The sequence below is a fragment of the Propithecus coquereli genome, unplaced genomic scaffold (assembly GCF_000956105.1).
Source record: "Propithecus coquereli isolate 6110/MARCELLA unplaced genomic scaffold, Pcoq_1.0 Scaffold137, whole genome shotgun sequence".
In the NCBI taxonomy this organism is placed as follows: domain Eukaryota; kingdom Metazoa; phylum Chordata; class Mammalia; order Primates; family Indriidae; genus Propithecus; species Propithecus coquereli.
Genome location: NW_012137969.1, coordinates 8,507,486 through 8,530,900, shown reverse-complemented (window position 1 = coordinate 8,530,900; position 23,415 = coordinate 8,507,486). Strand labels below are relative to the sequence as shown.

Sequence of the window (23,415 nt, the reverse complement as noted above, 5' to 3'; positions counted from 1 at the left end):
ACGTGGTGGCACATGCCTATAGTCCATCCTAGCTAACTGGGGAGGCTAAGTCAGGAGGATCTCCTGAGCCCAGGAGTTCAAGGTTATAGTGAGCTATAATCACACCACTGCACTCTAGCCCAGGGGACCTCGCAAGACCCTATCTTTAAAAAAAGGAAAAAAAAAATCATTTTCCTGGTATGTAGAGGTGAACTGCTTTGTTTGCTTATACAAACACCTGAAATGAATCAATAATCTCCATAGGATTTATTTTATCTCTAGAAGGCACCACCAAGAGTGTCTTCTATGGATGTTTTTCTTAGGGCTCCAGCATTTTTTTTCATTTTAAATAAGACAAGGGACAGTGTGCATTCAGGAAAGCTGTCCAGCTGCTGTGTTAATGAATTCCACAGACAAGCAGGATTCTGCCACCTTAGTCTGGCTTTCCTGCTTGGCAGCTGTGTGCCTATGGGCAAAGGAATGCACCTCAGGAGCCTCAGGTGCAAATCTCATCTGCCACAAAGGAAGAACAATGCCTGCCCCACCTCCCTCCCAGGGTTGTCCCTGCCTAGGGTCACTTACTGTCATCCAGTGGCATCTTTCTCTGTGGGGCAACAGCATTGGGTTTCAGGTTGCGATAGTCACGGGAGAGTGCGGAGATGAGGCTGGCATGATTGATGGAACGCACAGGCCACTGTTGCTCATTCTCTGGAAGGTTTGGCCACGGAAGCAGCAAGATGTTGGAGAGAGCTCGGCAGACCAACACCTGAGCCTAGGAGAGACCCCAAAGGCACCCATCAGAGGTCTAAGAGCAACAGAGAGCAGAGCAGCTGTGCCTAACACAGCCTTCGGCACCCACTGTACACTTTGAGCTCAGGCCCCCAGGCTTTCTTATAACCTAGGCTGGGCCTTTGGTTCACTCTAAGGCAGCCTGGGGAGGAAAAAGAAATGAAACAAAAAACACCCTGTCTGGGTATAGCATAACCCAGGGCCAGCCTCAATAATCACTCCCGGTGTCCTCATTTCCCCTCTAATCTGGTACTGGAAGCATTTAGAGGAGAAATCACACTGCAGACACTGATCTAACATGTCCCTCAACTGTTGGCTTCTGACATCCTCTGAGAAGCCACTTAGAACTGGGTTGTCAGGAGAATCTCAGTCCATGGGTCCTTAGCCCCAGGATGGAAGCAATGCACGCAAATCCAGGTGCTCCTAAGTGCCTGCTTCAACTCCCCTCCTATACCACCCACCCCACCTTAGCCTCCCAGGAAGATTCTGAAGAATACACTTCACTGGAGCTTCTCAACCTTAAGAAAAAAAAAAAAACACTTAACAACAATGACACCAACAAAAAGCCGACTATTTGAACCAAAAAAGAACACAAAGAGGACTCTCACAGCACCGGCCAAATTACCAGCTGGCAAAGCTTTTACGCATCCAAACCAGCACACTGACTTTGCATCAGAAAGAGCATTATAAGAACCCTCACTGAGGCTGTGTCAGTGCCACACACGTAAGACCTACATTGACGTGGCCTATAAGCTCTAAGTGCAAAAATAAATCCGAGACTCTTCTTCCTCAGCTTTCTCAGGTCTAAGCCACCTGGCTCTGGGGGAGTTCTAGGGCCTCACCTTATCGACAAGTCGCTGGGCAGAAGCATCAGTGATTCTGTTGAACACTTTCTGCACTGCAGGGATGCTGATTAGAAAGACAGGCCGCACGGTGGTGGCCAGGGAGACCAGTAGGTGGCACGCAGAGAGCAGCAACTTGTCTTGGACCTGGAGAGGGAAGAAGACATTAGCTCACTACAGCCCCTGCGAGACTGGTTTTAGAAGAACTTTGCTGAAGCAGCCACAAGCTAAATACGGTTCTTGGCTGCCAAATTATACCACCTAGGCTCTAGCTCCAGAAACGTCCTCAACGGGTACCTATCTTCATTGTCACGTGAAGTGCCTGCCCTCACAGCAGTATCACCCCCTCCAGCTCCTCCTTCATAGTCACTGGCAGCTGTGAACTCCATCACTTCTCAGCCCAAGAACCTACAGTCACTCCTTATCAGCTATGAAATCACGTGGCAAATTTCTTGGCATATCAGCCAAGTCAGCCCCTTCAAACAACCTGGGACTCTTCATCTCACTCCAAGATCTCTCTGAATCCCCAACTTCCTGTGCTTGACCAGTCACACCAGTCTCTCCTACTTTTCTCACTTCCACATGCCTATCAAATACTTGGTTCAAGTACCATTGTCACTTTCAAATTAGCAAAAAGAGAAAAAGTTATATAGATTACGACCTAATGCTAGTAAGACTGGTGCACCTAAGAGTCAGGGAATGTAGAATTATTTAGGAAGAAATTACACATTAGTGTAATTTCCTAGAACCACAAAATATTCCTAACTTTTAACCCAGTTAACTCTACTTCTTCTAAGGAAATTACCTAAAAGGACAAAGCTACATTCATGAATGCATGAATTTCAGAATTCTTCGTAATTTTTTTTTTTAATGTAGGCAGCCTAAGAGTCTAGCAATGGCTGGGGAAATTATGAAACATACTTCCAACGGAGTATTATAATTCTTTTACGAATTATAATTATAAACACAACATAAATTTATGAAAAACAATACACTGCTCTTATTAAAATAATACATTGTTAAAAGTGGTACAAAAGGCTATTTGTGATTAAAACTACAAGAAAAAATTAGAAAAATAAGGATCTATATGCTTGAGTAATATAAACTGGCAGTCTTCTTAAAGGACAACTTAATACAATCTGTCAAAGTTTACATGGATATGACCTTTGACTCAGTAATCCTACTTCCAGGAATCCACCCTACAGGCCCACTAGCAAGTGTGGAGAAAGATGGACGTAAAAGGAGCTCCTTTCCATTGACAGGAAAATTATAACACATTCTCACAAAGCAACACTGGGCAATTTAAAAGACTGAAGTTGTTCTACATACACATGTAAAGGAAACCAAGGCATATTGTTAGGCAAAAACAGCTGTCTATCTGGCTATCTACAAACTTCTACTTGTTATGTAAAAATGGAAAGAAGTCTGGAAGGATGTAGAGGCATACCTCAGAGGTATTGCAGGTTCGGTTCCAGACCACTACAACAAAGCAAATACTGTAATAGAGCGAGGCACATAATTTTTTGGTTTTCCAGTGAGGATGAAAGTTATCTTTACACTATACTGTAGTGTTTCCTCTACACTGAAACTTGTTTAGTGTAACCACCTTCATCAGTGATCTGGATAACCTACTGCAGCTTCTGTATCAACACTTGCTCTTCACCTTGTACTGTTGTTATGGAGATGGCTTCTTTCCTGAAACCTCATGAACCAACCTCTGCTACCTTCAGACTTTTCTTTTGCAGCTTCCTCACCTTTCTCAGCCTTCAAAATTACAATAAAGCTGCTTTGCTTTCTTACAATTTGTGTGTTCACCAGAGTAGCACTTTTAATTTCCTTCAAGAACTTTTCCTTTGCACTCACAACTTGGTCAACTATTTGGTGTAAGAGACCTAGCTTTTATCCTATCTCATCTTTCAACATGCCTTCCTCACTAAGCATAATAATTTCTAGTTTTTGATTTAAAGTGAGAGATGTGCAACTCTTCCTTTCACCTGAACACTTAGAGGCCATTATAGGGTTATTACTGGCTTAATTTCAATATTGTTGTGCCTCAAGGAATAGGAAGGCCTGAGGACAGGTAGTGGGGACAATGGTCAGTAGTGGAGCAGTCAGAACACACACATTCATTAAGTTCATGGTCTTCTATAGGCGTGCTTCATGCACCCCAGAGCAATTACGATAGTAACATTAAAGACCACCAATTACAAATCACCATAACAGATGTGGCACAAACTGTTGGAAAAATGGCAGATAGACTTGCTTGATGCAGGGTTGCCATAAACCTTCCATTTGTGTTTAAAAAAAAAGAAAAGCAGTATCTGCAAAGTGCAATGAAGTGAGGTATGCCTATACAACCAACTCCTGACAGTGCTTACCTTGGGAAGGAAAATGTTTCCGAGGAAGGGATTAAGAAGTACAACTTTTTAGCCTGTAAATTTGAATAATATCTTACTTTTACACAATGAGCATATACATACTCATGTGGGACCTGGACAACTAAAAAAATAAAGTTGTATTTTAATGTATGTGGACTACAACTCAAAAGGAACAAGAAATAACATGCAGTTGTATCAGCGGTAAGAATTATGGGTCTGTGTAATATTTTGATTTTATAGTAAATAGAGATACGGACAGAAGGACAGACAGACAGACAGACAGAAAAAAGGTGTAGCCTTCACTGTTTCAGGACCTTGGTGCTGATTAGAGGTGTGATTGCATCCATGGTGGTAGAGATTAGCGTCACAAATTGCTGCGTGTTCTGCCGATGAGCTTCGCTGCAATACTGCGCTAACCAGTGAGAGTAAGCCTGGAGCGCGGCCAGGGACTGAGCGTGCCTGCAGAAAAGAGAGAAGATGTGATTTTAAAGTTATGGTGAAAATCTATTAGCATTAAGCTCATTTGCACAGGAGGTAAGAATTCTACCTGCTGCATTTAGGTGACAGTATGGAAATCATTTACTTGCTCACATAGGACCTAAATAAAATACTCATCATGTAAATACTGCCACTACTGCCGAGAACCCCGAAGGCAGTTAGTAGATGTCTATCGGATCTTATTCAGTCTTTCTATGACACGTGTGAGTTCGCCTGAGAGAATGGTAAATTTATAAAAACAGAATCAAGGAACTTAAATGATGATATTGACTTTAGTACTAGTAAAAATTTAACATCCATAGTTGCAGACCGAAGAGTGACTCTCTCCCAAAAAAAAAAAAACAACCCTTAAAAAAGCTCACAATTGACAACAAGGTGAGGCAATTGTCTCAGCGCTTGAAAACACGAGGGCTTATAAGACAACTACATTTCTAACTTTTCAGTAATAATTAATAAGTAAGTTGTGGGACACTTTGAGATGACACAAAAACATAGTTTCCCATGGTTTGGAGGCCCATTGAAGATCTTTGCCTAAGTCATTATTACCTTGGTGGTGGCAAACTGGTGATTTTTCTTTTTCCTTTTCTGTCCATTAGCTGGCATTCTTCTGTGAAAAGAGCTTTCTCTCCCCTCAACTTTTTTTTATCACTATGCATGCATGGGTTCGTTGTATTCAATATGGTATAAACCATTATTATCCTTCTTTGTTTCTGATAATCAAATTATCAAGTTTGACCAGGAAAAACTCGATTTCAAGTTAGTCCCTACTTCCTTTTCACATGTTCCCAACGTTCACCGAACACCTCCTCACTTGCTGACTCAACGAGGTTCCCCAGAGTCACACTGCCCTGCACTCAGGAGCTTTTCTCCAAGAAGCTCTGGATCCTTTTAGTGGAAAACATGTTCTACAAACCAAGACCTCGGTATAAGGGAGAGGATGGCTACTGGAGTGTCACTGCTCTAGGACCTTTCAGTAGACAGAGCTAGGATATAGGCAGACACCACTTTAAAAATCAAACTTAGCATCAATAATTATAGGGAAAATTGACATTAAGAGCCTCCTGATACGATGCAAGAGGAAAGGCACACCACTGCCTATGCAGTAATCTCCCTAAAAATGTTTAACCTGATCAAATATGGTAGAAACAACTAGACAAATCCAGATTGTTGGATATTAAAAAAAAAAAAACCACTAAGGTCTGGATCTACAAAAAGGTCAGCCGTAAGTCAGTCTCTCTCTCATACATGCTTACATGCACACACACATACAACTGAGGGGGAAGTATTCTAGATTACGGGAGATAAATTTAATGTGTGGTTCATGATCAGTCCTTGGATTCCCCCCCCACACACTCCCAAAAAGATATAAAGAACATTCCTGGGGGCCGGGCGCGGTGGCTCACGCCTATAATCCTAGCACTCTGGGAGGCCAAGGCGGGCGGATCGCTGAAGGTCAGGAGTTTGAGACCAGCCTGAGCAAGAGCGAGACCCCCGTCTCTACTAAAAATAGAAAGAAATTATCTAGACAACTAAAAATATATATATAGAAAAAATTAGCCGGGCATGGTGGCACATGTCTGTAGTCCCAGCTACTTACTCGGGAGGCTGAGGCAGTGAGGTTGCTGTGAGCTAGGCTGACGCCACGGCACTCACTTCTAGCCAGGACAACAGAGTGAGACTCTGTCTCAAAAAAAAAAAAAAAAATTCCTGGGATAATTAGAGATATTTGAATATGGACTATATATTAAAGGACATTATTGTATCCATTAAATTATGTTGAATATTGATAATGGGTAGGAGAATGACCTTATGCCAAGAAGATATATGCTGAATGATTTATGGATGAAATGATAGGTTGTCTGCAGTTTATTTTCAAACGGTTCCGCCAAAAAAATTATTCTGTACATATGTCCAGAGAGAAAGCACAAGAAACAAAGGCAAATGTGGTAAAATATTTATAATTGATTATTCTAGGCTTAGGTCTAAGAGTGTTTATTCTATTATTTTTCCTATTTTCCATAGGTTTGAACTTTTTCCAAATATGAAGTTGAGTAAGAAAAGATACTAAGTACTTTGAAGTAAGAAAATATAGATATTGGGAGTTTGAAATGCATAGTGACCAGGTAGTTGTTTTGTATTCCATATTTAGAATTCATTGATTATTTTACCCTTAAGTTCTAACTACCAAAACTAAGGAACAAAGACATTAAAGTCAGCCTTTGGACCCTAAGAATTTCAGTCAATCTAGCACACTGACAGAGCTCCTCAGGTTGAAGGAAAGGGCTCTAAAAACTTCCTAGAATTTCCACAAACTGTTGTGTTTATGAGCAAATTGGCATCTTTCTCAAGAGAGGCTTCACAGGTTTCTCTAAATACTCAAAAAGGAAAGCAAGATAAAAAGAAAGTTTAAAACCACCATAGTAAATAAGATTCTCTTTTCATCATTTATTTAATTTGCAGCTCAAGAATGCTCCAGAGCAGGAATCAGCAGACATTTAATATAAAAACTTGAGTATAAATAATTTAGGCTTTGCAGGCCACATACCGTCACAACCGTTAATACTTAACTCTGCTGCTAAGGTGCAAAAGCAGCCATAGATAATACGTAAATAAATAAGCATGGCCATGTTCCAATAAAACTGTACTTAAAAAAGTAGGCAATGGGCCAGATTTGGCACAAGGCATAGTTTCCCACGCCCTGCTTTAGTCTAGAGCAAGCCTTCTGGGCAGTGTAATACCTGGGACACAACCCCATCTCCAGTTCCTGCCCTTCCATCCCTTCCATATGTCACTCTGCTAATGGCATGTTGTTTGTAGAGTTTCTCAAAGTGTGCTCCCTGGGTGTCCTGCTTCAAAATAACTTGAGGTTCTTGTTTAATACGCAAATCTCGCTAAATCAGAATCTCTGAGAAAACATGTTTCCCAACTATTTTTCTGCACCCGACAGTTTCAGCCAATGGTCTACAGGGTAAGATTCATGGCATTCAGGGTGTTTCTACATTAGTCCCCATATACCTACCCAGTCTCATCTCCCACCACACAAAGTGCTCACCTCCCTAACTGTGTGATTCTGTCACAGCTTGTACTATTTCTTCCTCCTGAAATGCCTACTCCATAGAACATCCACCCCAGCTCTCACCTGCCTAATTCCACTTTTTCTAATCCTGAGACATACAATCGAACAATCTTTCTAGGTTTGGAGTTTAAGAGTTTTTTCCCTATTCATGTGCGCTTTTCTCTATGAAATCTTTTGGAGGTGGGGGACAAGGTTGTTCCCGAGAATGGACAAACACCAAACTCTAGACTTACACATCAATGAGGTCAGGCTTCAATACTGATGGCACAGCAGTTTCAATGTTGTACAGTTTTATCTGAGATCCATACAGAGTGACTTTGACCAACCTGTTGGCAAAGAAGCAGGTAAACAAGAACATTCAGCTTGTGGACTAAAACAGAAAAATAGACAAGATACCAACAAAGGTCCCAAGGACAGACTTTATTTCATACAAAAAAAAAAAAAATCAAGACTAGACACTTCAATTTTATGTCAAGGAAAAAAATCTGAGATGGGCATAAAGACTTATATTCAAGCATATTTAACTAAAGCATTATTTACAGTGTCAAAAATTTTGAAAACAATATAAATATCTACTAGATACAATGTAATACAATGTAATATAATATATACAATAAAAACTATGCTGAGAATATTTAGTAACCAATAGTCAAGATACTTGCAACATGAAAAGGCTGTAACAAATATATATACAAAATATATCCCAACTTTGTTTTTAAAATGTGTATCTTCTAACAGAAGAAAAGCTGGAAGAATTTTCACCAGAATATGCTTGCTAGTACTACTTGCTTTGGGGGCAGGATGAGGTGAGTAGATTATGGGTGGTTTTCATCCTCTACTGTTCCGTATTTCCAAATTGTCTATGAGGATACATAATGCTTTTATAAATGAGAATAATAGCCTTCAAAAAGCAGACATGCTCTTTTGATAGTTTACTGAAACAGGTTGACATGGACCTTTCTATAAAATTTACAATGAAAAAACCATCTTAGCTTTTATTTAAAATCATTTTTAAAAGGAAATGTTTCAGGTGGATATAATAAAATATAGAAAATTGTCCATTCTAAGATGTAGGTGGTGGGTATATAGGTATTCCCTGTACAATTCTTTCAACTTTTCTGAAGATATGAAAATGTTTGTGATAAAACTTTGGAGAAAGAAAATGAGAGGAGGGTGGGGCAAAGGCAATATATGTAACGTAAGCATTTGTACCCCCGTAATATGCTGAAATAAAAAAAAGAAAAGAAAAGAAAATGAGAAAATGTTTCTAGAATAAACTGAGGTGTTTTTAAGTTCAAGTACAATTCTTTCAGAAGCAAGTTGTTGAGCCTACTGGTTGCTCAAGGGCTCACTGTATATAAGTAAGCATTAAATACAACTAATAACCGGCTCTATAAGGAAATGGGAAATGCCTCTCTCGTCAGAGACAGAAAGACATTCCTTTCTGAATGCAAGGGGAAAAAATCCAAGAGCTGGCTAAGTTCCCCCTTTGCCTACTCTGTATGGAAACCTGGGAGCAGATCTGAGGCTGCCAGGGAAGACAGTATTTGTTTTTCTGAGTGTAACAATCAACTGGGGAACTTGTTACAAATGCAAATCACCTGGTCCTACCCAGCAAACAGACTGTGCAGGTGTGAAGAGGGATCTGGAAGACAGCATCTCTGAAAAGCATGACGCATGGGGGAACCACATTCTGAAAATTACTCTTCTCTGATGGGGGGAGAAAGCAGGACTTTACTCCAAATAGAAAACCACAGGCTTGTGCCACAAATTGTTCAAGGTTGAGCAGTCAGAAAGGGGAGCTTCCAGGCAGTCAAGAAAGTGAGGATGAAAGAGCCATGGTTCTTAACTTGAAGTCCTAGAAGTCCTGGTGACAACTAGGAATCAAAACGGTTACTTCGGTAGGCAATATACTGATGTGCACCTGGTGTTTAACTCTTTAAATCCTGTGCTGCACTAAAAATGGGCTTCTATATGTCTTTTAATATTTCTATGTTTAACAATTTTAATATTAGCTGTTTTTATGTGAAAAAACATTTGTTAAATGAAACATTGCTAATCACACTAGCTATTAAGATCATGTAGCCATAACAAGAGCCTTCTTTCACACTTTATTGTCCACGAAGACGAAATACCAAGTATCCTTAAGCACTAAGCTTTCAAGTCTAAGCAGTGCAGCAAGATGTATGTATAAGGACCTACAAAATGATTCAGGATCTCTGAAATATCATCTCACTACAAAGTTGAAATGACTGCAAGACCTATCTGTGTTGCTTAACAGAGTAAATTCAAATAATGGTGATCTTTTCTATGGATTTCAGACAAAAAGACATGTCCCATCCCTGCTAACCATCAGTGCAAACGGGTCTAGCACAGGAAGAGGAGGAAAAACGGACTCTGGAAGTAGAAACGCTGCAGTTTGGAAAGAGCACAACATCTGGACTCAGGAAACTGGTTTAAAAATCTCTATGCTTCCTCTCATGAACTGCGTGAACTGAGGCAAGGTACTTACCATCTCTGAGACAGTTTACTCAACAATAAAATGGTAATACCTGTCTCTCAAAGTATAAAATGAAATGAAATAAAATGTGTAAAACACTTCTAAAATGTTCCTACTCTTGTATGCTGCTTTTATTATTAATATCAATCTGGCTTTTAAGGGATTTAAAGTCTTAGTTATCTCTGCTTCTAAGCAGAAGATGCAAGAGTTAACAAAAAATCTGGATGTCGTGTAACTAGGCTCTTGGGGCTCTTTTTCCCCCTCCATATGTTACCAGTGATATGGCTACTGGGCCAATGAAAGCACCAAGTGTCTCGGCTTTGGCTGGATTCACATATACTAGTTTGACCTAACCGATCTATCGATTACTTTCAAACAATCTAAATCTTCTATCATTTATACCTGACTTTTTAAGTCCACAGCGGATGAAATGAAATTTCCTCAACAAATACAGCCGTAAACCCTATATGGCTGTGGTCCCCAACCCCCAGGGTCTGTGACCTGTAAGGAACCAGCCACACAGCAGGAGGTGAGCGGCAGGTGAGCCAGCGAAGCTTCATCTGTATTTACAGCCACTCCCTATTGCTCACATCACCGCATAAGCCCTGTTTCCTGTCGCTGCAGCATTAGATCCTCATAGGAGCGTGAACCCTACTGTAAACTGCGCGTGCAAGGGATCTAGGTGTGCGCTCCTTATGAGAATCTAATGCCTGATGATCTGAGGTGGAGCTGAGGTGGTGATGCTAGTGCTGGGGAGCGGCTGCAAATACAGATTATCATTAGCAGAGAGGTTTAACTGAACAATAAATGTAATGAGCTTGAATCATCCTGAAACCATCCCCCCACCTCCAGCCATGGAAAAATTGTCTTCCGTCAAACCAGTCCCTGGTGCCAAAAAGGTCAGGCCAGGCTTGGGGACTGCCCAGCTTTCACTCCTGAGAGCCCTGACAGGACCGGAGAAAACACAAAAATCCTCACCTCTGGCATCTGGCTGCCTACTCGGATAGTGCTGGTGTGCCTATATCAGTAGGGCTTGCTTTTTTTTTTTTTTTGGAGATAGAGTCGCACTCTGTCACCCAGGCTAGAGTGCAGTGGCGTCATCATAGCTCACTGCAACCTCACACTCCTGGGCTTAAGCAATCCTCCTGCCTCAGCCTCCTGAGAAGCTAGGAATACAGGCATGCGCCACCACGCCTGGCTAATCTTTCTATTTTTTGTAGAGACGGGGTCTCGCTCTTTCTCAGGCTGGTGTGGAACTCCTGAGCTCAAGTGATCCTCCTGCCTCAGCCTCCCAGACTGCCAGGATTACAGGCGTGAGCCACCACACCCAGCCAGTAGGGCTGTTATTTTTTTTTTTTTTTTTTTTTTAAGACTAGTCAAGTGCAGTAGTGAAGAGGGGGGTTAAGTAGTAGAACAAGGAGTTCAATCTGTAACTGACTGAACAATCAAGTGAGATAACTCACTACCTTCGGACCAGCCTAGTAGGGCTTTCTTAATGTTTCTTTATCCTATGAGGAAAAATATGAAGATCAACCTCACCTGGCTTCTTCTAATATCATCTTTCCATCTGTGTATTAATACAAGATCTTCAATGAAATAACAGCTTATGTTACTGAGTGTTTTGTCATGCACTGAGGCACTGTGCTAAGTGCCCTATCTCATTGATCACAATCAACTTCCACTTCATTTTACAGATGAGGGACCCGAAGTTCAGAGAGGGTAGATAATCTACTCCCTATCAGCTTGTACGAGGCAAAGCCTAGATTCACCTGGCACCAGAGTGGGAACTACCTGGCAATATGCTGTTCCTTCACACAAGAAGGTAAATTTTAACTGAGCTCTGAAGAAGGCTCCATAACGTAACTGCCGGCCTACCTCTCCACGACCGTGAGGGCATCATTGAACCGCGCAGCAAACACATCCCCGATAAAGTACTCGGCTAAGCGGCCCACAGCCTGCAGCAGGGAGCTCAGGTCTCTCAGGGAACAGTGCAGCCGCCGGCAGTCGTTCTCCGCTGTGATGTTCAATCTGTGTCCTGGAACAGAACCCCTCAGACAGTTTGTCACAGGAGGAACATGCTTCAGTTTCTATAGGTCGCAGCTCATCCAGACAAGCCACACAGAGCAAAACCAAGTCTCAAAACAAGCAACCCACAGGCTGTTTCTCAGTAGTAAGCAAGGAAAGTGGGCACGGCCTCCACCTAAAGCTACACCCACATGCCATGTGCTCTAAAGTAGAGGAGGGGGACAGACTGCCTGGGGTGTGCTACCAGGGACCTAATCTGATCCCTAAGGATCCTGTAAGGATACCCACCGTTTTTATATACAAGGAAGCACACCCAGGGAGGCCCAGTAACTTTCCCAACACAGGTCGTATTTCCAGGGCAAAGCTGGTATCCTAAGCTAAGTCTATGTGACTCCAAATCTGCTGCCTTTTGCACGTGGCCCTGTTTCAGAGTGAAATCTCCATGGGCCGACAGGTAGCTATGGAATGAAGGGCACAGGACTCGGACTCGGACTCGGAGGACACAGATTCCCTGCCATTTCCTGGCTCTGTGCCTCATCCGACCCTCCCAAGTCTGTTTCCTCATCTTTAAAATGGGAAAAAATGCTACTATTTAATTCACTATTGTAAAGGCTAACTTAGAATGCATTAAAAAACCCTCTAAGCTATAAAGCATTATCCAATGTTTGTAATCATTATGAATAACAGAGAGCTAGTGATTTTCTAAGGTCTGAAACTTTTTTACTTTTCAACATAATTTCTTCAAACTGAACCAGGAAGATACTAAGATGAAGGACAAGAACATCCTCAATTCAGTCACCTCCTTGTTTTTTGGATCCCTCCCCTCACAAATGTCCACAAGACAGCAACAATTTTCAGGCCATCAAAGAGTCCTGTAAGTCTGACACAGCCCTCCTCCTCCACGTGGCAGGGAGGGGCAGTGACAGTCTGAACACTGTTCCTAGGGTGGCTACAACCCCACTACCAGCTGAACACTTTTCAAACCTGCTCCCTCCCTCTGCTACTTCAGTCCTCACCTCTCTGCAAGAGACAAGAGCCTCTTGACTGGTCATCACCAACCCCAGTCCCACGGTGCCACACGGCCATCTTCCCAGAACTCAGACTAAGCTCACATTCCCCTTAAGCAAGGTGTTCAAGCCCTCTGAGGCTCTCTCTCGCTGAAGGAGGGGAACTGAGACTCTCTAGTATCAACTCTTAGGTCTCGCAAGGCCTCACCACCTTCACCTATGCCACTATGTCATCTGGACCCGCTGAGAACTCCTGGTGCCTTATGTCTCTGTGCCTGTGCATAAACTGTTTTTTCTGCCTAGACCGCCCATCATTAAATCCTCTGCCCACCTAAGCCTTGCAAATCCTTCCATATCTCTCAGACTCACATAGGCATCATCTCTTCCCCTCTCCCACTCCTGCATTCCTCCGTGGCACCAAGCCCATAAGCAGATAAACTAGTGACTGACAAGCCTATCTCTTTACTGACTATGAAATCCCTCATGGTGAGGGGCTATGCCCAGCAGCCAGCATAGCGCCTGGGACAGAGGGGGTGACCATAACTGTATGAATGATTTAGATACAGCAAACTGAGCAGGATAGGGAAGTGTGAGGGAGCTTCATTTCCTCACACTGGAGTGGCAGATAAAGTAGCAGGCTTAATGCCTCAGATCCAACACCAACTTCCAAGTGATGAGGCTAGTAACAGTGCCTGGAACAGACCCCAAAGAAGACAGGACCCTAGAAGAGGGGATTTCGGCTAGAGCATTGTGGTTGCATCCCAAGGAACAGAAGCAAAAAGAAGGGGCAACTCAAGAAGGACCTTACATGGAGACAGGCAGTGACAAGGGCCAGCTAAGTCACCTGTTCCCTCCTCCACTTGACACAGACACAGTGGCTTGGAGCAGGAAATGGGACTCACAGCCTGCAGGTGGCCCTGAGGAGCTGGCAGGTGGGCAGCTAAGGAGAGAGAGGCAGTTCCTCCAGCCAGAGAAAGAGGGTGACCACCCACACGCCAGCCAGATGAGCCCACAGAACAAAGAGAAGTACTTTTGGTCATGCTTGATCACACAAAAGGGACACTGCCTTCGTGGGCCACAGAATGAAATGGCCCTAATCTCCCAGTTATACACCTTTTGAATGTCAATGGATATTCAAAGTTACAGCTATGCTCCCAGAGTCAACATCTCCTGTTGCTCCTTTGCATATTAGCCAAACCTGAGGGCTCTGCGGGAAACTAACCCTTATGAAAAATACACCCTGAAATTGGGTATGGGAGTAGTACAGGCCCAAAAAGAGGTGAGGCCACCTTTTCTTTCAAAGAGCCACGTGGAAGTCCCTCAATCTTCCTGTATGCACAAATCGGGATTTTCAGCTCCACCTCCCACCATGCTCTACCCTGCTCACTAGTTTTTAACTTAATCATTGTACTTAATGCCTTCAACTAAGTACCCTTAGGAATACCTAAGAACTAGGTTTTTAATTATTTTAAGCATGTAAGGGGAACATGCTGTGTTTCTCCCTTAAAAACCAAACACAAACACCACCCTAAACCAAGTTTCCATTTAAGTGTGGACCTTAGAGAGCTCAGAAGGCATCCTGCCCAAGCTTTGCCCGCTCCCCTTCACCCTCGCACTTCCCGTCCCCACCTGGCCCTCAGTCTCTCCCTGAACTGAATGCTAGGGAGCGCAAAGCCTCCTGAGGGGCCCTTCCATCTTTGGGCAACTTGGTCAAAGACAGAAAAATATGTCTGCCAGTAATTCCTCCTTATTATCCCTACCTTTGAGGGTAGAATACAGAACTAGCCAGAGCCTGTGACACATGACGGCCCGGGAGAGATGCAAGACAGGGGTGACATCCTTCCAAATCTCCTCCTGGCTTAAACAGCCCGGGTCCCTTCCATTCCCCCTGGCACCCTCCCTTCTGAGAATCCTTGTCCTCCTGATCACTCCCCTCTAAATGTGCCCTAAACACATCCAGCAAAGTGCAGTATCTAGAATGGAAAACAGCTTGGAAGTGCTGTGTATGTTTTAAACTATTATTTGAACGACATAAAATTGCCGATATTTGATCACTTCTAACATAATAAAACTGTAATTCCATATAATTCAACTTCACACATATGTGCCATTTAAGGCTTGTGTTAATCTAAACTGTAGCTGATTCTTTTCTGTTCTGCTGCAAGGCAGACAAATACATGGGCAGTAAGTACCCCTCATCAAATTCTCTACCTGTCACTTTCTATCCTAGAAACCTAATATCACCACTGCAAAATCATGCAAGGCGCCAACTAAACTTGAGGGGGCAGGACAGAGTCCCACTGTGAAAATCTGTTCAGATCTACCCACATTTTCCTCTATTTGGCTAAGGCTTAGATTTCTTTCCTCCCCAAAACACAGAACATCTGCAAAGTAGAACCTTCACATGAGAACAATTCTACATACAGGTTTAGAGGGACAAAATATAATGGCTACACTAGTCCAATCTTCCACAAATCATTCTGAAGCCATCTAGTGTGCTCTAAGCCACATCCAAAAGAATAGCTCCTTGGCAAATAACTGCCCTGGAAAAAAACCTTTTTTCTTTTTTGAAGAATCTGAGGGACAATCCAAAAAAAAACAAAAAAGCATGCCTAAGTAGTCCCAGCTACTCAGGCTGAGGAAGGAGGATCGCTTAAGCCCAGGAGTCTGAAGTTGCAGTGAGCTATGACGACGCTACTGCACTCTAGCCCAGGCGACAGAGCGAGACCCTGTCTCAAAAAAAAAAAAAAAAATCCCCCAGAAAAACCCCATAATTTGGCTTTCTCTTTTGGTGGGGTGAAGGAGATAGAGGTATAAAAATTAGCATTTGAAGTACTATACCCTAAAGAACAAATAAATCATAAATGAACCCAAGCAGAACAGAAAACGTAAGTCTAAAAGTCTTATATATTGTAGCTGAAAGAATCTCTTAGGCAGGAAAGCTTACATGGCTAACTAGAAAAGTTAAAGGGGTTACTTAATGCAGAAATATTGCCTCAATGAGGAGCAGCAGAAGCCAAACACAGAATGGATGCTGTAGGGCATAACTGTAAGGATATAAATGCTGTATAAGAGAAACGCCAACCAAAGAGGAGGTTTCTTAATCCACATCCAGTAGGAAAGACAAACAGTAGGAGCAAAGGATGATCTGACGCGGTCGAGAGAGGCAACAGCAACTTAAGTGTTGCAACAACACAACATGCTCGGCCTTGGTCTTTACTGAGGAAGTAGAAATAAGATCAGCAGTAGGAGAAAGAAAGAGTAAGAAGCACACAGAATCTTCTGAATTTGAATGCCCTGACAACAACAGGGGTGGGGGTGGGCTGGGGGGTTCCGTGCTGGGTAGCAACTCTATAGGTCTCACTGCCGGCCAAAACGTACACCGTATTGTCATAAATGATCACAGTACCAGAACAGGGTAAGAATCATGGCTGACTCTCACTTATGCAGGTTCCACAGGAAACCCAGGAATTAAAGGCTGGGCTAGAAGGTAAATGCAAATGAAAGGAGGGGCCGTAACCTATGGGGGAAAGAGAACGAGGCTCTGCTAAGAAGCAGTGAGGCTACTACAGCAGGGAGGTTATTTGAGGGGGTAAATGGCTATGGGAACCAGGGAACACAATGTACTCAGTGTTTCAATTTTTTAATAGCCTTTGCATTGGAAACTTGGCTTATGAGCCACCAAGGGATGGGGGAATGCTTCGTCATGGATAAGAGAGCTCATTTTAAAACAGGAAGTAAGTATTTCTCTAGCCTGAGAGGTTTTGCCACTGGAGTACAGACCAAGGATCAGTGTTGAGATGAGCTTTATAAATATCTAGAAGAGCCAAATGCTCTACGAAATTGCCAGTAAACAGGCTTCAGTGAGAACAGGTATATGGTATTTCATTTAGGGAAAAATAAGCCAGAGTATCCTCTAGGATGAGAACTATGAGGTATCAGTTATATCTCAGAAAAAGGATTTAAGGCTGGGCACGGTGGCTCACGCCTGTAATCCTAGCACTCTGGGAGGCGGAGGCGGGAGGATCATTTGAGCTCAGGAGTCGAGACCAGCCTGAGCAAGAGCGAGACCCCATCTCTACTAAAAAAAAAATTAAAAGAAATTAGCTGGACAACTAAAAATATATAGAAAAAAATTAGCCGGGCATGGTGGCACATGCCTGTGGTCCCAGCTACTTGGGAGGCTGAGGCAGGAGGATTGCTTCAGCCCAGCAGTTTGAGGTTGCAGTGAGCTATGATGATCCTACTGCACTCTACCCAGGGTGACAGAGCGAGACTTTATCTCAAAAAAAACAAAACACCAATTTGGAAACCTAAGGGTCAATTTGCAGGGGAAAGAAGACATGCTTGGCTTTTTTGGTTTTTTTTAAATAGCTCAAGCATAATTTAGGGTCCTGAGTACACTCTAAATTGAATAGTGGCCCTGAGGGAAGGACCACCTGGGCACCATTATTCCAAGAATGGATTCCGAGAAACATCTGTAGCACTTCTACACAAATGATTTTCATTAGTGTTGACAGCATATTTTAGAGGCATGTTTGTTTTGAAAAGTGTCTTTTTAAAGTTCTTACCCTGTCTACAAAGCCAGGGCCTATACTCGGGGCATGCCAAGTCCCATCAACCTCCTGGGGCCCATTAGATTATTTAGAAGCTAATATAGTCATGGAAACAAGCCATCAAGGGCCACCAAGAAGGGCAGCCTCAGAAAGAGCCTCCCGTGGCACTTCTGCCATGAATAACAAGCTCATCCAGGAGATGGGCCGCACTCTGGGCAGCTCTGTGAGAGGCTGAAAAGAAAACAGTTGCACAAAAGAGGGGCTGCAAGCCAGGGCCAGGCATAATTCCTGTAAGAAAAACACCAAAGAAGAAGCAGTGTGAAGTGGCATACAGCAGGTGATGGGGTGGGGAGAATGTGTGTTTTTAAGTTTCTGGTGTTTTCAGTTGGCAAAGATGAATGTCAGATCTTAGTTATTTCAACTTTTTATCATTTCCCCCATTATACCATCTTGAGATTAGTACTAACAACCTATGTCATCTTGGGTAAATTAACATCTCTGAAAATCAATTTCCTCTTCTATAAAATAGGGGTAACCAGTAAGAGTATTTACACCTCGCAGGACAACTGGGAAAATTAAATAACATAAGTGAATAACACAGTGCCTCATATGTAATGAAAGCTCTACAAAAGGAAGCTATTATCATCATTATTATTACCAAAAAAAACCAAAAAATGCTAACCCCAAAGCCCAAGCAGCAGGGCCTGTAAATGGCAGCCAGGACCCTTTCCAAGCAGCTACACTCAGGCTCCCATGGGCCGTACAACAGGAGAGCTAACAATCACTAGCTGTCCGTGTGCACCACCAAGGTTCTGCCTGCTCTGAAGCTGCTATTATACCCTTCTGATTCTAAAAACCAGAGAAGAAACAGCACATCACAGGAACATCGAAGGCCATTTTTTTTGTAGGGTACTTGCTGGTGTGAAGGACATAAGGAAATATTCTAGAGTTTTTAGTAAGTCCTATCTCTTTGCTCCAAATTAGCTTCTTTTCCAGACACTTCTTTATAATATACTGTCATGACCTCATATTTTACCTCCCCCACAGCTTCTTTTTATCATTAGTCTTTTAAAATTTTCCCTGTTTAGAAGTTGGGGAGCCAGGGGCTGCAGTGAAGAAATGTTCTGACAGCAAACGTGGCAGTAATATCAGTCCAGTGGTTTGCGGAATGTTTGATTAAATTAGAAAATATAAACCAGTTTACCTGACCCCGAAGTAACTATAAACTGCTGTAATCCCAAATAAACTTCTAAATTGTCCTGAAGAACTGGGAACTGAAAGCAAAGAAATAAAGATTAAAAAAAAATCATAAACCAAGTTTAAACAGCATTTTAACATTAAAACATTACAAGTGCCTATGGGGCGAGGGACAGGATCAAAAACTTTTCTCTGGTAAACTTTACACACAGCTGAGAAGAGGTGGTTTCCCTGCAGTGCCCCCCAACAAGTTCTCTAATTGAGATCATCAATTAACACATAGAATAAAAAACAATGTATCAAAAAAGTTTGATACTCTTTTTTAAAGGAAAGCCAAGAAGACCGGGGTATGATTATTACATGCCTAACAGAGGACATTAAGTCCCCAAATGATCTACACCTTCTAAAGCTGAGACAGGGCCATATCTCCCTTCAAATCCAAGGGGACCCCTACCCTTGAGAGAAATACCAGACAGGCCTTATTAAAATGCATGCGCAAAGTGAAAAGACAGGCCAAATTTTTGGGAAATCAGTTTCCCTTGCTCAAGCAGCAGATAAAACTTCATAACCAGAGTTGTACCTTTCTCTCTAAAGCTGCTACGCTTACCATTACGATAAAAACAAGACTTAAAGGTGACTAGCCCCCAAGAAAGGCAGATGGCAAAGTAAAATGGCACTTTCCATGAGAGAATGCACAATAAAGCTGGGCTGTAAATACAAAAGCTGACCCCAATAAATTATCTTGCCTTTGAAGAAGAGATGGATTTAATGGAATCTCTTCAAATAATAAGTACTACTCAATGAGTTAAATCAGTTCTTATGACTAAAGATTCCAGCACATAAACACAGGCAGAGAGATCTAGCAATTTGCCAAGAGTAAGCTTTACAAAGACTAGCTTGTCAGCAATATAGCTTAACAAATGACATCTCCTGCTTGGCCTGGCCACTTTCAAGATACTGATGAAGGCATTAAGGCATTAGTAGAATTCACATTATATCTAAGACTAAACAGGGATTCCAAAAGTTGACAAGATATTTTGTAAGAATGTTAACATTTGATAAATTTGAGGGTTAGTTATGGTAATTATTATGGTTTTAAAAAAATTTCATATATATATCTATATATGCATGCCATGCTCTATATACACGGACAAAATTAGACTATTCAATCCCCTTCAAATGGTGAGTTACCAGTGTTGAGAAGGCGTGTGTGGGAAGGAGCTCCATCACTTTGGCCACCACCTCCAAGCTCTGACGTAAGTACCGCTGCCACTCCGTCTGCTGCTGTGGGGGAAACACAAAAGAATCAGCTCTCCCAGGCAGGCACAATCTTGCCATCTTCCTTGCCAACCTCTCCTTTGCCTCAAGTCTACTCTCAAGACAAAAAAATTTGAAGAAATGGAAAATGATAGAACCAGGTTATTTGGTACTTTAAAAAGGTCAAGCTAAAATATATTTTTTAACAAGGAATTAATTTCATAAAAAGCTATCTCCTCAGAAAGCAAAGGATCCATGTAGAATAACCTACTTTTCCCCCTAGCGTGATGTGAATACAGACAGAGGCACTTGGGAAATGCATCAGTCCCCCTACATGAACTGCACTCCTATGCATACAACTACTGACTCAGTGCCACGCAGAGTGTGGCCACAGGCAGCCAGCATCAGCATCCCCTGGGGGCTTGTCAGAAATGCAAATTCGGTGGTCCCTACCCCAACCCTTCAGAATCAAAATCTGTTTTAACAAGCTGTTCCAGTGACTCTTACCCATGATGAAGTTTAAGAAGACATACCATTCTTGTGGGAGATGAGGAAATTAAGGCTCAGAGAAATTCTAGACCCAGTCTCTATGTCCTCCATGCCCAAGGTTGCAGAGATTCAAATCCAGACCATCTGGTTCCAAGTACACAAGGCTCTTTTTAACCCAAACATGCCTACCCATAAGGTCCTGACCATGCCATAGTCACTCTTGTTTTGAGAATGATTAACAGTTACTTGAAAATTTTAAAGTGCCTGGTGGTTAAGAAAAAAAATACTAGAGTTGTGTCCCTAAAGACATTTTCCTTATTAATGTTGGGTATACCAGCATCAATAAACTCAAGATTGATTTTAAGAAATAGCAGTTTGTATAATATACTCAAAATAGATTTTCTTTCATTCTAGCCTTATTATTTGTAAGTATCTCTTTCAACTATTTGCACCAGTATTGAACTATTATTTGTTGCCCAGGGTGGGGAGCACAGGTGGGGTGCAGGAAGGGAAAATACAAAGAACAGAGATCTCACTGAACTGCTTTTCATTGTACATATGATTTCTCTACTTACATCTCTTGTCCATATAGGTAAAAATGCCTGTAAAACATTTTTTATAGTCAATAAGCCCAAAGGAACCAGTAGGAGTTAAAAAAATTTCAAATGTACAACTCAAACTGTAAGGCTATTCTGGTTTAAGCACAGTCTCTGGAGCAGAGGGATTGCAGGTTCCAAGTCTCCATTCTGACTCACATCGCAACATGACAATGACGTGAAGTCAATTAGGGAATGCCACTCACATCATCATCCAGAGTCTCATCGTCCAACTCCTCCAACTGGGCCTGGTTGTATCTGAACTGGATTCGATTCAACACCTCTGTGAGCAATAGGACCAGGGCATCTTCGTACCTATGGGGCAGGGAGAAATTCGACATCAGGTGAAAGGAGGCTTTTAGCCTAGAATTTCAAAGATGCCTCCTGCAATATAAAGGGAATGGTGTCCATGTTGGATCACCATGAGTAAGAAGCATCTACATTCCTGATGCTTAGTTCATGGGTCAGCAAGCGTGTGAGTGGAACAGCAACAAGGGTATGTATTTAACTATGTGCCAAGCACCATGTACCTTCCTGATCAATTGACCCTTGACATAATACCCTTCTTTGTCTCTGGTAACAATTTTTATCTTAAAGTCTATTTTGTCTGATATTAGTAGAGCTACTCCAGCTTCCTTTTGGTTTTTGTTTGCATAGAATATCTTTTTCCGTTCTTTTCATCTATTTGTGTCTGAATCTAAAGTCTTTTGTAGAAAACATGTCGTTGGATCATGGTTTTTTAAATCCATTCTCTGCCTTTTAACAGGAGAATCTAATCTACTACACTTAATGTAATTACTGATAAGGAAGGATTTCTGCCATTTGTCTTATGTTCCTCAATTCCTCTATTCTTTTGTGTTAAATTGGTATTGTGTTAAATTGGTATTTTGCAGTGTAACCTTTTAAGTCCTTTGTCATTTCTTTTACTATATATTTTTAAGTTATTGTCTTAGTAGTTGCCCTGGGAATTATATGTAATATATATAAATATCACTTAATTCAATAATTCAATGCTTTTAACAGCTGTATAGATGGTATCAATATTTTTCTCATGAGGAAGTTAAATAAATTGCCCAAAGTCACAAAGCTAGCCATTCTGAACCCATGGCTCCTTAACTCAAAATCTCATGTTCTCTCTAAGTATAAATCACCAGTGGGTTTTGAGCCTGCTCTACCCAACCCTCAAAACCTAATCTTTAGTCAATTTTAAGAAGACTTAGAAACTAAAAGAGAAATGGAAAAAGCCTGGGGAAACCCTGACCCTTTGAGCTGTATCTAAGAATAATTTCTCAAAGAAAATACTCAGAGCCCTAGGTTTGGATGTTTCCCACATGTAATAAGAGCCTAACTCAGAAGATACCAAGCTATAGGCAACAGCTGCCACCGCAAGGACCAAAAAAACATTCATTTTCGAGAACAAATCATGTTGCCTAAATGCTCACCTGTCCTGAAACACGTCTAAGACAAGTTAAGGGACCGCTCCCACTCAGTAAGCAAATCACCCACACTGGTTAGTGAGCTCTCAGCACCAATCCACTTGCCATACTTTGTTGTGCTGGGGCTGAGACTACAGAAAGCCCATTTCTCCCCACCATATTAGGTTCTGTCAACAGGGACACTAACGAAAGACTGGAAGGCAGGAGGAGGAGCAGTGGGACTTCATTCTTCCTGTGGGCTGGCTGCCCCAGCAACAGCAACCTGGCAGCAGCAAGTGGCTCTTCCACTTTCCCAGAACCAAGCCCTACACCCTGAGAGGTGCCAGCAGCAGCCAGGCAACACCCTCTCCTCAAAGGAAGGGGTCCCAGCTCCATGGAGCCCTTCCTCTGGGCTCCTGCCGCAGCTGGGTGGGGCCCTCCCGGGTGGGGCCCTCCCTTCAGAGATCTGAGCCCAGGCTGCATGGGGCCCCATCCCTCTGATCATCTAGATTTTGCTAACCCCAACCTCTTTCCTTTGTACCCCCAGCCTTCCGGGTGGAGCTGCTTCCTGTAGTTATCATCTGCGTTTTCTCAGTGTTCCCTTTTTGCTTTTCCAGTCCTCTAAACCCTATTTCATCAATTTCCTACTTTGAATTCTCTGTTAATTAAGTGTGATTTCTGTTTTCCTGATAGGACCCTAACTAATACACCAACCAATCTAATACAGTGAGTGCTGGACAACAAGATAACCAAAGTCAAAAGATATCAAATGCCAAGACCAAATATAGTCCACCTAATCTAAGTAAGAGCT

General features: G+C 42.3%; 1 protein-coding gene across 1 annotated transcript in view; it reads right to left on the bottom strand.

Annotated features, from left to right (window-relative positions):
* XPO6 (exportin 6) overlaps positions 1-23,415 on the bottom strand; it is a 104,490-nt gene that overhangs the window by 12,784 nt on the left and 68,291 nt on the right. The window contains exons 10-17 of the mRNA XM_012639056.1: positions 21,396-21,504; positions 20,039-20,131; positions 18,855-18,924; positions 11,938-12,097; positions 7,796-7,888; positions 4,303-4,447; positions 1,611-1,757; positions 562-751 (exon numbers count right to left, since the gene is read on the bottom strand). Coding sequence (XP_012494510.1) covers positions 562-751; positions 1,611-1,757; positions 4,303-4,447; positions 7,796-7,888; positions 11,938-12,097; positions 18,855-18,924; positions 20,039-20,131; positions 21,396-21,504 — 1,007 coding nt within the window. The remainder of the gene's footprint in view (positions 1-561; positions 752-1,610; positions 1,758-4,302; positions 4,448-7,795; positions 7,889-11,937; positions 12,098-18,854; positions 18,925-20,038; positions 20,132-21,395; positions 21,505-23,415) is intronic.